This window comes from Staurois parvus, unplaced genomic scaffold (assembly GCF_062004578.1).
Source record: "Staurois parvus isolate SC_StPar_1 unplaced genomic scaffold, SC_StPar_1.0 ptg001192l, whole genome shotgun sequence".
Classification (NCBI taxonomy): domain Eukaryota; kingdom Metazoa; phylum Chordata; class Amphibia; order Anura; family Ranidae; genus Staurois; species Staurois parvus.
This window is the reverse complement of record NW_028318988.1, coordinates 4,534,914-4,549,876: the sequence shown is the minus strand read 5'-3', so window position 1 is coordinate 4,549,876 and position 14,963 is coordinate 4,534,914. Positions and strand designations below refer to the sequence as shown.

Here is a 14,963-nt window from a genome sequence, read left to right as displayed (position 1 = left end):
GGGCCCTCGAACCCCTCGTGTATCGTATTGTATTTTTACTGTACTGTATCGTGTACTGTCTCCCATTATAATGTACAGCGCTGAGCAAACCGTTGACGTTATATCAATATTGTATAATAATACTAATATTCATCAGCATGAAGTGGACAATAAAGCTAACTTTGACCCGACCCATTACTCCACCCTTCACAAATGTAGACTTGAATCGAGAGGGCTTCTATTTGAACAGTATGACAAGATATCAAGAACCTTTAAAAATAAACACTAGTCCAAAGGCAATCAAGCAGGGAAACTCTTGGCTAACAGGCTTAAGTCAAATCAGAAAATTACTAATCCCCAGGACATCGCCAATTCCGTCACAGATTATTACAGTACTCTGTATAATCTTAAAAATGATCCACCCACCCCCCAACCCAATGCTCAGGTCATTAGTGACTTCTTGGCTCAGCTACAACTTTCCTCCCTATCTGAGGGGCATCTCACTACTCTGAATGCCCTCTTTACCAAGCTATAGACTCTCTCCTTACCGGGGAGGCTCCGGGTCCCGATGAGTTCACTAATGACTATTATAAACTTTTCAAAGTTCAATTGGCCCCATACCTAAGATAATTTTTTCACGATGCTATGTCCCAGGCTTCCTTTCCCCCAGAGTTGCTGAGAGCTTACGTAGTAACCATCCCTAAACCAGGTAAAAACTCAACGTCTCCTGCAAACTTTAGACCCATCTCTTTGCTCAACACGGATGTAAAAATTAAAAAACTGATGGCAGGTCGCTTGTTCGATGTCCTTCCGGATCTGGTCAAGCCAGATCAAACTGGTTTTACAAAGGGCAGGCAGGCTTCCGATGCTACTAGATGCTTAATTAATCTTCTAAACTATGCTGGGACCCATCAAATGCCTTCTCTGCTCCTTTCACTGGATGCGGAGAAGGCATTTGATTGGATCCACTGGGGGTACATTACAGCAGTGCTGTCCAGATTTGGCTTCCAGGGTCCCATACTATCAGTCATCCTAGCTCTTTACTTGTGCCCAACCGCACAGGTATACACGTCTAACCTCCTTTCTAGACCATTTGATATTATGAAAGGCACACACCAGGGGTGTCCACTGTCCCCCTCGATATTTAATCTCTTGAAAGAACCCCTCGCCGAGGCCATTTGCTCGCACCCCCACATTTCAGGCTTTCACATTGACCAATCAGTCCACTCCATTAGTCTATTTGCAGATGACATTAGCCTCCTAATCACTAACCCTCTGACTTCTTTACACCAGGCCCACCACATCCTATCTAGTTTTAGCAACATCTCCTACTACAAGGTCAATTTTTCTAAATCATTGATTTTAGACCTAGGCACCCCTGACCCAGACAGGCAATCGTTACAGCAATCCCTCCCGTATCTATGAACCTCTCAAGGAGTCCCATATCTGAGTATAACCCTAACCTCTTCCACGAAAAACCTTACCAACATCAACTTTCAGACTTTAATTAAAAAACTTTCACAAGAACTAGCTCACTTAACCAAATTTGAACTATCTTAGTATGGCCACCTGGCATCCTACAAATGCTTATTCTCCCCCAAATCCTTTACCTTTTTAGAACATTGTCCACTCCAGTTCCTTCTAAATATACCTATGCTCTACAAAACGCACTGAAACAGTTCAAATGGCAAGGCAGTTGAGCAAGATGCTCTCATGCCCTCCTAATTAAACATAGATGTTCAGGCGGAATGGGTAAGATAGACATCAGAGATTATTACTTGGCTGCCTGCCTCGACCAACTGAAACATTGGTTTGAACCCTCATCTGCCTCACTTTGGCTTGCCATAGAGCGTTCCTTGACCCCAGCACATGATTTCTGTTCTCTCTTAATTGCTGACATATGACAACCCTTTTGCTTGAAAAAATTTTCCCCCCTATGAGAGCCTCTCTTCTTGCGTGGAGAGAAATGTTAAGACGCCCTGGTTTGGAAGTCTTTGACACTCCACTCCACATCGCTCTCCTGACAATACACTCTATTATCCCAAATATAAACCTTAGGCCTTGGTTATCGAGGGGTATCAGTGTCTTACATGAAAATGTCCCACGGGTTACTCCTCTCCATGGACACCGTGAGGGTACGTTTTGGGCTAACAGATACAGATTACATAGTTAGTCTGGTTGAAAAAAGACAAAAGTCCATCCAGTTCAACCATTTAAAAAAAAAAGTTATAATCCTATACCCACAGTTGATCCAAATGAAGTCAAAAAACCCAACAAAGCACGATCCAATTTGCTCTTGCAGGGAAAAAAATTCCTTCCTGATCCCCCGAGAGGCAATCGGATATTCCCTGGATCAACTTTGCTTATAAATGTTAGTATCCAGTTATAATCTGTGTATCCAAGGAAGAATCCAGGACTTTTTTAAAGCAATCCACTGAGCTGGCCAGAACCAACTCTTAAAGGAGTCTATTCCACATTTACCACCTCATCAGTGAAGCATGGTGGTGGTAGTGTCATGGCGTGGGCATGTATGGCCACCAATGGAACTGGTTCTCTTGTATTTATTGATGATGTGACTGCTGACAAAAGCAGCAGGATGAATTCTGAAGTGTTTCCGGCAATATTATCTGCTCATATTCAGCCAAATGCTTCAGAACTCATTGGACGCCGCTTCACAGTGCAGATGGACAATGACCCAAAGCAGACTGCAAAAGCAACCAAAGAGTTTTTTAAGGGAAAGAAGTGGAATGTTATGCAATGGCCAAGTCAATCACCTGACCTGAATCCGATTGAGCATGCATTTCACTTGCTGAAGACAAACTGAAGGGAAAATGCCCCAAGAACAAGCAGGAACTGAAGACAGTTGCAGTAGAGGCCTGGCAGAGCATCACCAGGGATGAAACCCAGCGTCTGGTGATGTCTATGCGTTCCAGACTTCAGGCTGTAATTGACTGCAAAGGATTTGCAACCAAGTATTAAAAAGTGAAAGTTTGATTTATGATTATTATTCTGTCCCATTACTTTTGGTCTCTTAACAAGTGGGAGGCACATATGCAAACTGTTGTAATTCCTACACTGTTCACCTGATTTGGATGTAAATACCCTCAAATTAAAGCTGGCAGTCTGCAGTTAAAGCACATCGTGTACGTTTCATTTCAAATCCATTGTGGTGGTGTATAGAGCCAAAAATGTTAGAATTGTGTCGATGTCCCAATATTTATGGACCTGAATGTATATATTGTAAAAACACTTATATAAAACATCATTATAAAACAGTATAAAAGTAACAGCAAATTAACACAAAATTGTTACAGAATGTTCCTTTAATTCATCTTTTACAGAGGATACATAGTTAATAAACAGCTTTATTCATTAATTACATACATTCTATTCTGCAATCAATCTACTTCTGGTACAGATGAAGCCTATTTTCTTCTGGAATGCCAATTTAATGTCTTTGTTTCTCATGCTGTATATTATGGGATTCATCATGGGAGTTAATACTGTATATAACATGGACACCATAGAGTCCACATCAGATGAGTAGGAGGCTGTTGGACGAATGTACATAAACATAATGGGCAAGAAAAATATACTGACGACTGTAAAGTGAGAGGCGCAGGTAGAAAAGGTTTTCTTCCGGCCTCCTTTGGAACTGATTCTGAGGATCGCTATAATAATCTTAATGTAAGATATAACAATTACAGCAAAGCTTACCAAAATGACAACGGCACCAACGAAAGACCCAACTGCTACATTGAAGGATGTGTTGGCACAAGCCAACTGGAGCAATGGAGGAGTATCGCAATAGTAATGGTAGATTATGTTGGGACCACAGAAAGGTAACTTTAAGGCAAGAATGGTGGCTGTGAGTGGAGCCGCAAAGCCTCCACACCAGGCTGCCATTGACAGTATTATGCAAAGTTGTCTTGTCATGATGGTTTGGTAGTGTAAGGGTGAGCATATAGCTATGTAGCGATCGTAGGCCATTATGGCCAGGAGATAACACTCTGTTGCTGCCAAGGACAGAAAAACATACATCTGTGTAAAGCAGGCGGTGAAGGAAATGGTATCCAGGTTCATCAGGAACTTGGCCAACATCTTCGGGATGGTTACTGAAGTGTAAGTCATGTCTATAAAGGACAAGTTGCTGACAAAGAAATACATTGGGGTATGGAGATGCCGGTCAAAGATGACCAAGAAGAAGATAATGCCATTGCCAGAGAGGGTGAAGAGGTAGATACAAAGCAATACACAAGAAAGCAAAATGTGGTAATTCTGGAGGCTCGGGAATCCAAAAATGATGAATTGTGCCACATGGGTGATAGTTGCATTGGAAGAAACTACTGATTGCAAGGAATCTTCATTGACCTAGATCATAGAAAATAAAGACAATGACTTTATTATTCACTGCATATGTGTAATAACACATACTACACCGTATAGTTTTTCTTTTTTCTTTTTTAGATTGGATATTTGGTGATTTTCATTGTGAATTTAAAAAGAGACGGCGATTTAATTAATGCACTTTATTGAACATGAAGGTGACAGACTTTCTTGAAAGGACAATTTGTATTTAATCTTGAAGGATATTTAACCCCCCTTGCAGTATTCCCGAGTGTAGCTCGGGGTTAACTTTCAGTACCAGAAGCGGTAACCCCGAGCTACAGTCGGGATTACTCTGCAGTGTTGCTCTGGGATCCCTCCAGTACTTACCTTGTCCTGCACTCCCATGATGTCCCCCCTGCAGCGTCCCCGGCCATCTCCGGCATCCGTCCTTGGGTTCCGTTCCCTGTGACGTTGGGCTTTACGGGGGACGGAACCGGCGGGAAATTCAAAAATTTAAAAATGTGACATTAACTAAATACACTAAAATCACATAGTATTCCATTACTGTATCAAACCATTTCACATACATTTTGTCCCGAGTGCTTTGTCCTGCGCCCTGCCTGCATTTTTACTGTTCTTTCTGCCTGGAAAATGAGAAACGTCCATGGCATCCAAAAAGCGTCCCTTTAGGTCAAAAGCAGTTTTATACCGGCTAGAGAACAGCGATAGTAAATTAGAACCACTTGCAGAATTGAGTGATAATGATTCGTGGGGGAAATTCGTCATCAGACACTGAAAACGATTTTGCGACTTTGCTCAGCGATGTGCGAACTTGGCGCTCTATTTCAAATTTCAGTGTTTTTGGTTTGATTATATTATTGAATTCAATTTATTATTATTATTATATTATTATTTTTTATGATTATTTATTATATTATAATTTATGATTTCGTGTTTCAAATTTTATCATACCCGGGATGTTTACTAGACTCTTGTTCGGTCAGATTTCAGTGAGTTATTCCTAAGAATTACAGGCCTACAATAAAAAAACAACTTATTTCCATGCAAAAAAATGTACCGCTTTGAGCACAGAAATACCAACATAATCAGACCGCTAGGGAGGTTAATGCACTTTATTGAACATGAAGGTGACAGACTTTCTTGAAAGGACAAATTGTATTTAATCTTGGAGGGTATTTAAAGTTCAAGTGCTGGTTTTAACACATATCTCTTACTCCACTGGGGTGGTGGAGGTATTCAGCTGTTGTGGGACTTTGGATATGTGATGGATTTGGTAAAATTCCTATTCGGTTTCCTCCTGAATATATATATATTTTATACATATTTACTTTTCTACTTTTTCATATTTCTAAATATATGTTGTGTATATATATTTTGTCTGCTGGGCTTTGCAGTCCTCCTTGACTTGTCTGTTCAGCAATGTTTTCAACCCCTCCTGTTGTATTGTAAGGGATTTTGCAATTACGGCCTTGAATATGTGAGGGAGTGAAGAGATAACGGCGACAAGCTTCGAGTTCCTGCCTTCTTTCTATATTTCAGCCAACCAAATGTGCTTTTTAGACTATGATCATATTCACATAATAATGACGTATACTCTATTGTTTTCTATGTATAAAAGGTTAAGCACCGCCCTGCAATAAACAGAGATAAAGACGTGGTTATACTGCACAGTTGTCAGTGTGATCATTTTCCGGCCTGCACGTGCAATTCATTTCTCTAAAAATTAGGAAGAGCAGCAGAAATCCTACCCTGAACCCCGTTGTGGTTCTCACGACCATTTTAGCTACTACACTCTATACAAGGACACACTATAGAGGGATATGCTTTGTTCATATTTTATGTCTGAAGTTTACAACCACTTTAAGGATCTTGTAAAAAAAAAAGAAAAAAAGTAAAAGAACATATATCAGTTAGCCACCGTTGGGCAAAGGTATGGCTGAGACCAGCTTCCTGAAGACTTCCAATTACAGACTACACTAGTTGAAAAAGTTCCCCAGCTGATACGTCACATCCTATCCCTTGAGCACAAGCCAGCTTCTGGTCCCAGAGTGGCGGCATCTATTTAACTAGTGATTCTTAACCTTTTTTCAGTCAAGGCACCCTTTAAAATTATGAACAATTTTACCCACTTCCCATCCGGCCCATGTAGATAAACGGCTGGACGGACGCACTGCCGAAGTGAGTTGACATTTCTAAATGTCACCCGCATTCATTGCCTGTGCGCGCTCCCTGGGAGCGTGCGGCACCGCTGTACGGCACCTCTGTGTGAGGTCCCAATCACGTGATCACCGATTGGAGACAATATTATTATACAGTATTTATAAAGCGCCAATAGTTCGCTCAGCGCTGTACATTACAAAGGGGGACAGAACAATACCAATACAATGCAAAACATGAGGGAATTGAGGGCCCTGCTCTTTCGAGCTTACAATCTAGGAGACAGTACAGCAACAATACAGTTCAATACAAGAGGGATAGGAGGGCCTGATCCTCGGAGCTTACAATCTAGGAGGCGTAAAATCAATCAGTGTAAAGAAAGAAACAAAAAATCTTCATCACCCCCCACACATAGTACAGTGTCACTATGGTGTTAAAAAACCCCCCAAAAAACCCAAAACATAAATAATAATATAAAAAAAAAAAAAAAATGTAAACATTTTTTTTTAAATTATAATTTTTGGTTATAAACTAATTTGGGTTATTTATTTTTTTTACTAAAAAGATAGCTGAATACATTTTTGGCCAAGATTTATGAAGAAAGATTATTTATTTGCAAACTTTTATAAAAAAAAACACTTTTTTTTCAAAATGTTTGGACTTATTCATTTATAAAGCAAAAAAAATAAAAATCCCAGCGGTGAATAAATACCACCAAAATAAAGTTTTATCTGTCTCACAAAAATGCTAGAAAATTCATATGGGTACAGGGTTGCATGACTGCGCAATTGTCATTCAAAGTGTGATAGCGCTGAAAACTGAAAATTGGCCTGGACAGGAAGGGGGTGAAAGTGTCCGGACTGGAAGTGGTTACATTTTCCCATGTTTGTTGTTATGACTGAGGCACCAACCTATTACTCTCCTTGCTCTGTGGAGACTCTACTGTCAATGAACTATCTGGTGAGTTGGGATCAGGGGCGGACTGACAACTCATGGGGCCCCCTGGCAATAGAGGATCATGGGGCCCCTGGGCAATAGGGGATCATGGGGCCCCTGTGTCCTTGTCCAAACTCAAAAAAGCCTATGAAAAAGGTACCAGGGGCATCTCATGGGGCCCCCTACTGAGCCCGGGCCCTCGGGCAGTGCCTGAGTTTCCAAATGGTCAGTCCGCCCCTGGTTGGGATATAGACCGCTTAGGTGTTTTTTTTCCCAAAAAATATTTTTATTAGAAGAAAGCAGGCATAACAATGCATATACAGACGTGAATCCAAAATCGGACATATTACTGTATGTCGCCTCCCGTGTCGTAGACGAGTCAAAGCCTAACAGGCAATACAAAACATAACGTTGTAAAAGATTTTGTCACATAATATAACAACCCAGGAAATGTACCACAAATAAGAAATGAGTAAGGAGATATATTGTTTTTTGACCTTTGAGCAGGATTTTCTGTCGGGGAAGTGTGATGTGTGTGATATCGAATATGAACAGCACCTATTAAAGCCGTAGATCTGTGTCCAAGAATTGGATGTGTAAGTGTTATGGAGCGTAATACGTCTGTTGGAGGTACAGCATTCTGTATTCGTTATGGTACGGAGATAGGAGTAGAACATAGGCGGGAGCTAGAGATCAGGTAGAAAGAGGGTTAGTTAGTAAGTAGAGTAACGTGGTGATAATGTAAGCATATAGAAAGGGAGAAGGAAGAAAGAGAGAGAGAGAGAGAGAGAGAGAGAGAGAGAAAGGGGGGGGAGGTAGGGAGGGGAGGGCTTATGGTAAGGTAAAACGGAAAAAAGGAGTGTATGCTTGCGTGTAGGTGGCTCTCAACGTGTGAAGCGCGCCACAATAGAAATATCAACTTACAGTATAGTTGAAGCCATGGTGCGTATCAAGACAGTCAACCGGGTAATATGCGGATACTGAATGATATGCTGTTGGGTAGTAAAAATTGGAGAGTTTAGGAATATGATCCGCACGAAAGTGAGTTTCTTGAGTTGTGAGCGTTTTTCGGGTATATTTAGGCCTCTTGCGTTCAGAGATGCCACGGAAAGCGTACGGTGCGCACGTCGGGGGTGCGTGATTGGTAGACATTGTCATGTATTAGGGAAACTGAATTGCTTAACCAATTCAATACCGGGCAATTTTACACCTTCCTGTCCAGGCCAGTTTTCAGGTTGCAGCGCTCTCACACTTTGAATGACAATTGCGCGGTCATACAACATTGTACCCAAACTAAAATTTTATCATTCTCTTCGCACAACTAGAGCTTTCTTTTGGTGGTATTTAATCGCCGCCGGGGTTTTTATTTTTTGCTAAATTAACAAAAAAAGACCAAATATTTCGAAAAAAACACACATTTTTCTTTGTTTCTGTTATAAAAGTTTGCAAATAAATAATTGTTCTTCATAAATTTAGGCCGAGATGTATTCTGCTACATGTCTTTGGTGAAAATAACCCGAATTAGGATGTATTTTTTAGTTTGTAGGAAAGTTATAGAGTTCACAAACTATGGTATATATCTGAATATTGATCAATCCTGAAGTACTGACGGCCAATCTAATTTCTTGAGGTCCAAGAATGTCAGGACAGTACAGATATCCCCCAAATGTCAGAACAGTACAGATATCCCCCAAATGTCAGAACAGTACAGATATCCCCCAAATGTCAGGACAGTACAGATATCCCCCAAATGTCAGAACAGTACAGATATCCCCCAAATGTCAGGACAGTACAGATATCCCCCAAATGACCCCTTTTTGCAAAGTAGACAGTCCGACGTACTTCATAAGAGGCATGGCGAGTTTTTTGAAGTTGTATTTTTTTTGTCATAATTGTTCAGAAAATTAAAAAATTAAAAAAATTAGTTTCACTATTTTTTTTTACATATTGTCACCAGTGCAGTACAGCGTCATCATATAACTGGCATGGCAGTGATCAGGGACACTGACTGGTGACAGTATGAAAAAAAATATATATATATTTTTTTAAAAAATGTTTATTTTTTATTCATGTTTTTTTCTTTTTTTTAAGATTTTTTTTTCATATTTCACTATGACCAAAGTAGTACAATGTTACCATAGTAACATTGTACTACTTTGGCAAAGTGATCAGTATTTTTTTTTTTTTTTTACACAATTTGCTTATAGCAAAGAATTACTTTGCTATAAGCAAGCATTTACCTGAATGACATCGATTCATTCAGGGGTTTTTTTTTTTTTTTTGTGCTTAGCTGTGATTTGGCCACAGCTAATCACATGACATGTGCATGTGATTAGCTCTGACCATTCACAGCTAGACACTAGTATACAATGGATGGCATGAATGAAGCCATCCATTGTATACAACTGTCATGTGACCTGCTGTAATTGGTCACAGCAGGTCACATGGTACCGGCAACGGGGGCCGATACTCAGATCTGTCATCGGCTGAGGCTCTGCAGGAGCGCGATCTGCGCATGTGCGGGAGGACGCCATATGGCGTCCACCCGGAACGCTGATGACATTTGCCGGCCGCCATTCGGTCTTAGGGCGGGCGGCAAATGGTTAAGACTCCTAATCTGTAGATAGGAGAAAAGGAGAGAGAAGAAAAAAAAGGGGGGGGGGGTGAGAGGAGAAGGGGAAAACAGAAAAAAGAGTGAGGTTAGGAAAGAGATGAGAGGTAGAGTCAGAAAGCCAGGTATTAGGAAAGTTAGAGCGTGTTAATGGTGTACACTCAAGAATGGGCATGTAAGGTGAAATATATCCTTAACACTACTCTAGGAGAGCAAAATCCGGTGACTAAGTAGTCCAGCTACACAGTCCTGTGTCCCATATCTGAGTTATCAATAAGATAAATGACGTATTTGGTATAATTGTATAAGTAAAATCGGAAGTGTGTTGGACCCAGAGGTGGATGTAGTGAGAGAGGACAAAACAATCCTAGCAAGATCGTCAGGGATCCACCAGGTGTCGTATGGGTAGAGAGAGTGTGAAGGAAAAGATCCGGTACAAGATGGCAGAGATACACGGAGGCGAATATATGTCAGCGAATTGTAAGGAGAGATATTCAAATCAAAATAGGGTGGATATCAAAAAATAGTATAAAGGAAAGGATGTGTTATCTGTAGTGTTATGGGTCAGCAAGTGCATATAGCTATAGGGGTGTTATATCTGGAATGGTAGTAGTAATATATCTATAAGGACGTAGCGCCTTCCCGGGAAGACAGTGTGGTAGTGTTATGTAGTAGAGAGTAACATAGACATAAGGCAAACATACAATAATGGCAATAGGGAAATCGAGAGTATGAATGATAAATTACATTTTGTAATCATAGAAAAATCCTGTAATGCAATCAAGGATGAACAATTGCAAGTAAAACTCATTCCTACTATGTCGGGTCAAACAGAAAATATCAGCCCTGCAGGTACCAAAGCGGTGCAAACAAAGATATATAGGGCCCCAGTGAGTGGAAGTGCAGGTCGCGGTCTGGCGGCATAGCAAAACCACGTTCCTACAGTCCCAATCCAAGGGGTTTTAGTAGTTCCAACTAAAACTCGATACGCTGTACAACAGGTCACTTCCACGATTGTAGGTTAACCTACCCGTACAAGGGGTTGGGAGCGGTCACTGAAGAAGTGTCGTGGAACTGTGGCCTGTTGAGAGTGCAATCCTAAGAGAATCAGATACATATAAATAAGACAACCATAAAAGAAAGGCAAACCTGCAATTAACCTAAGGTTATGAAGGTCACCTGCCTTAGATAGAACTCAACACTTCGTCCAGGGTCAGTGAGTAGATAAGCCAGTGAAGTAGTCTACACCCAATATGGGAGTAATACAGAGGCAAATTAAGTCTACATGGAGGGGGAGGAAATGCCCAAGGGGGGATGTTGTAATGGGAAAACTGATATTAATACATTAAGTCTGATATATCAAGCTATGCCACCCAAATCATAGAACACTCACAGCTGCTGTGGGAAGCTGTACGATCAGTAATGGGTCTCTGTGTGATCATAGGTACTCAAAAAACTCATGGTGAACCGTTATGTGTATTATAAGAATTGTAATTCTGTGTGGCATCCCAATTCCGACCCTCAAGAACAGTGCCAGAAACAAGCAAACGAAAATATGGAGCTCATACTGAAGGAGCTAATGGGGTATACACTGTGTTTTAGGTGAACCATTTAGGAAGGCCTCAATATACTACCCTATTATAGACGCAAGAGTATGGTCATGGGAAAGTTCTCATACAGGGGTACTAACGTTTATAAGTACCAAGATTCAACTATACGGGTCAACCTGGCGGTGAGTTAGCAGCCTACGTCACTAAAACCCAGGCTAATAAAGATTCTAGGCTCACTTAGGCTATCAGGAAGGTGTATTAGGCCACCACGAATTAGAAAACCAAGTGCTAAAGTTGGTGAGGTTATTGGCCTGAGCTCTAGGGATGTCAATACTATGCAGCTAGGTTATAGCAGAAATTGGTATGGTCTCAGCATCTATTTGCAACGATGGTAAACCCATATAACAAACATACAATGAGCGTAAGGAGAAAGACCCTATAGTACACACACCCGCATTTCCCACCCCAAAGCGGGAGGTACTCTATTCGAGGTGCCTTATGATCCCTATTCAAATAGAGACCGTGAGACATGAATGTTTAGGTGTGCGAATACCCAAACAAAGGGATGGCAATGCACAGATATGGAAAAGCAGGGGAACTTAGCAAAGTCAATCATAACATGTCTTACAGTGGGCTGGTGAGGGTGGAAGACTGTCCCCGGAGATGAGTCTTCTTCGGACAGGAGAGGACGAGATGTGTGGAGACGGTCTGCATCTTCTTGCTCCTCCAGGATGTCCAGCCGATTGAGTTTCCATTGGACTTTCTTCTGGCGAGGGGGGGCAGGTGAGGATTACTTGACCAATTAGGTATGTCTATAATAGGAATATCAAGAGCTTCACAAAACAGTGCAATATCTTCCGGGAATTTCAGAAGGGCTGAACGTCCCCATATGTGTTGCTGAGAGACCAAAAGGAAATCTCTAGCGGTAAGCAATCTCTCTGGAGTGGAGTAGCTCCAACAGAGGGCGCAAGTCTTCTCTGCGTTGCAAAGTGAGATGAGAGAGGTCCTGAAAAAGCTTGATTTCTGCTCCATTATATAGCACGTGATTGCGACCTCCTGCTCTGTGTAATATTTCTTCTTTAGGTCGAAAGTCGACTAAGCAGCATATTATATCTCTCGGCGGATCAGCGTCTCTGCCTCTTGGACGCAGTGCCCTATGGATGCGTTCCAACCAGGGGCGGACTGACAACTCATGGGGCCCCCGGGCAATAGGGGATCATGGGGCCCCTGTGTCCTTGCCCAAACTCAAAAAAGCCTATGGAACAGGTACCAGGGGCATCTCATGGGGTCCCCTACTGACCCCGGGCCCTCGGGCAGTTTCCAAATGGTCAGTCCGCCCCTGGTTCCAACTCAATTGGAGATTCTAGCGGTCTCTCTAAAAGGTCATTGAAGATGGCCAGTACCGTTTGGGTGAGATGGCCGGACTCAATCGCTTCAGGGACACCACGCACCCTGAGATTATGTCTCCGTCCCCTGTTGTCAAAATCTTCAATGTGACGGTCAAGCTCTCTTAAGTGCATAGTGTGCGTATCCACCGTTTTGTGCATATTATGAATGGCAAGTTCCTGAATGGAAAATTTATCCTCTACCGCTTCAAGCCTATGGGCCACTGCCTGCATGTCAATATGTAACTCAGCAATTGCAGCAGAGAAGGTCTCTTTAATATCTAATGCTACTGCTTTCAAATCCCCTATAGTGAGAGGGGAGGTTTCATGATGGCCAGTTGCGGAAGTCGTGGTCGGATTTTTGCTGTGAGAGCGAGACACTCCGGGAGGCTGATGTGGGGGAGAGGCTGAGGCGTCAGACTCAGAGTGCTCCGGGGTCTGAGACCGGAATAATTCTGGTCTGCTACGGCTGGTAGGGCCACTCGGCCGGCGAGGAGATCTGGATCGTGGGGTGGGTATTCTCCTATCTGTTTTCCCCATCTCAGCTGCGTCCCTCCTTCCTTGTATTACATGTATCCGCCTCCGTGTATCAGGGCTGTAATTTTGGCCATACTCAATATATTTCAAAAATATATTTCAATGTATTTGTGAATATAATATTAAAATTATATTCAGAATACATTATTATTATTACACAGGATTTATATAGCGCCAACAGTTTGGGCAGCGCTTTACAAAATGAAGGTAGAACACATGCTGCAATATATATCAAAGTGTAATTTGGATTGCATTTACAAGTATATTTAAAAATCTATGTTTAAATGCATTTTTTTTTTACATGTTCAAACATATCTGGAAAATACATTTTGAAAAATATATTTTTAAATATATGCCTTTGGAAAATATATTTTAATTTACATTTTTGGAATAGATGTTAAAATATATTCGAGTAGGCCAACATATTGTAAATACATGTCGCATGTATAATTTTTTTTTTCTAAATATATTGAAAATATATTTCTCTTCCATATGGGTATATAAATGCTGCGGAGTCCGTGACTTTAAAAGAGGGAGAGTAAAATCTGGAACCTCACCTTAGACTCTTATGTTGTTTAAGGTGCCAGGAAGACACTGTGAGCTTTGGAGCACCGTCGGTCCACCTCCAGAGGAAATAAACCTAAGTGTACATTTTCGTTTGTAAAATTTGGAACTGTTGGCCAGGAGGCTGAAATTTTTTAATTGGTTGTTGTACCCCTGCGAAAGATGACAATCGTGTTCCTGTTCTGAAGAAAGAAACACAAACCAACTGACACTTTTCATATGGACTGTGTGGGCCTGTTCTCAAAGTGTGCTCAGAACCCATATGGAAAAAAAATATATTTGAAAAATATTTTTAAAATATTCTTCACAAATATATTGCCATATATGTGAAATGCTACAATTTTGGCCATATTCAATTTATTAAAAAAAAAATTAAATAAATATATATATATATATATATATATATATATTGTCATGGAAATTTTGTATTGTTGGTCGAACTTTAAATGTGTCATGTATTCGTGTTATTCATATGTCTCTCGTGTGGCTTAATTAAAGCTCTGAAGGCTGCAATTGGGCCATGCGCATGTACAATGTATGTATTACAGTACTCGGCTTGGTAATGGATGAGATGGCAGATCTGCGCTTATAGACCGGCGTGTATACCACCACGGCATTCCATGCGAATGCTGCTGTCAGTAGACCGTGGGCCTGTATCCACATATCAGCAGCATGGTACCACGTGGGCTTCATAACGCAATGCGCAAGCGGTGTGAACTCCACGTGTAGGCTTATGCATATCTTACAACCCATTACCAACTTGAAACTGTATCTTGGATGGATGTGTTTTAATAAAGATCGTATCGGGCCCATCCAGGTACAGACTGATATTTTTAGGGAGATGCTTGTGCAGAGAATTTACATACCAATAGAAGCTAGTAGGACAGGAAATAT

The 14,963-nt window shown here is 41.2% G+C and overlaps 2 protein-coding genes across 2 annotated transcripts in view; one reads left to right on the top strand and one right to left on the bottom strand.

Annotated features, from left to right (window-relative positions):
• Window positions 1–3,284: 3,284 nt before the first annotated feature.
• On the bottom strand, window positions 3,285–4,254 carry LOC149438459 (olfactory receptor 6N1-like). Its single transcript, XM_089659899.1, has one exon. It carries the CDS (start codon window positions 4,144–4,146, stop codon window positions 3,367–3,369), a length of 780 nt encoding a protein of 259 aa, XP_089516025.1. The 5' UTR covers window positions 4,147–4,254; the 3' UTR covers window positions 3,285–3,366.
• LOC149438458 (olfactory receptor 6N1-like) overlaps window positions 4,159–14,963 on the top strand; it is a 63,174-nt gene continuing 52,369 nt past the window's right edge. Inside the window, exon 1 of the mRNA XM_089659965.1 lies at window positions 4,159–4,215. Coding sequence (XP_089516091.1) covers window positions 4,159–4,215 — 57 coding nt within the window. The remainder of the gene's footprint in view (window positions 4,216–14,963) is intronic.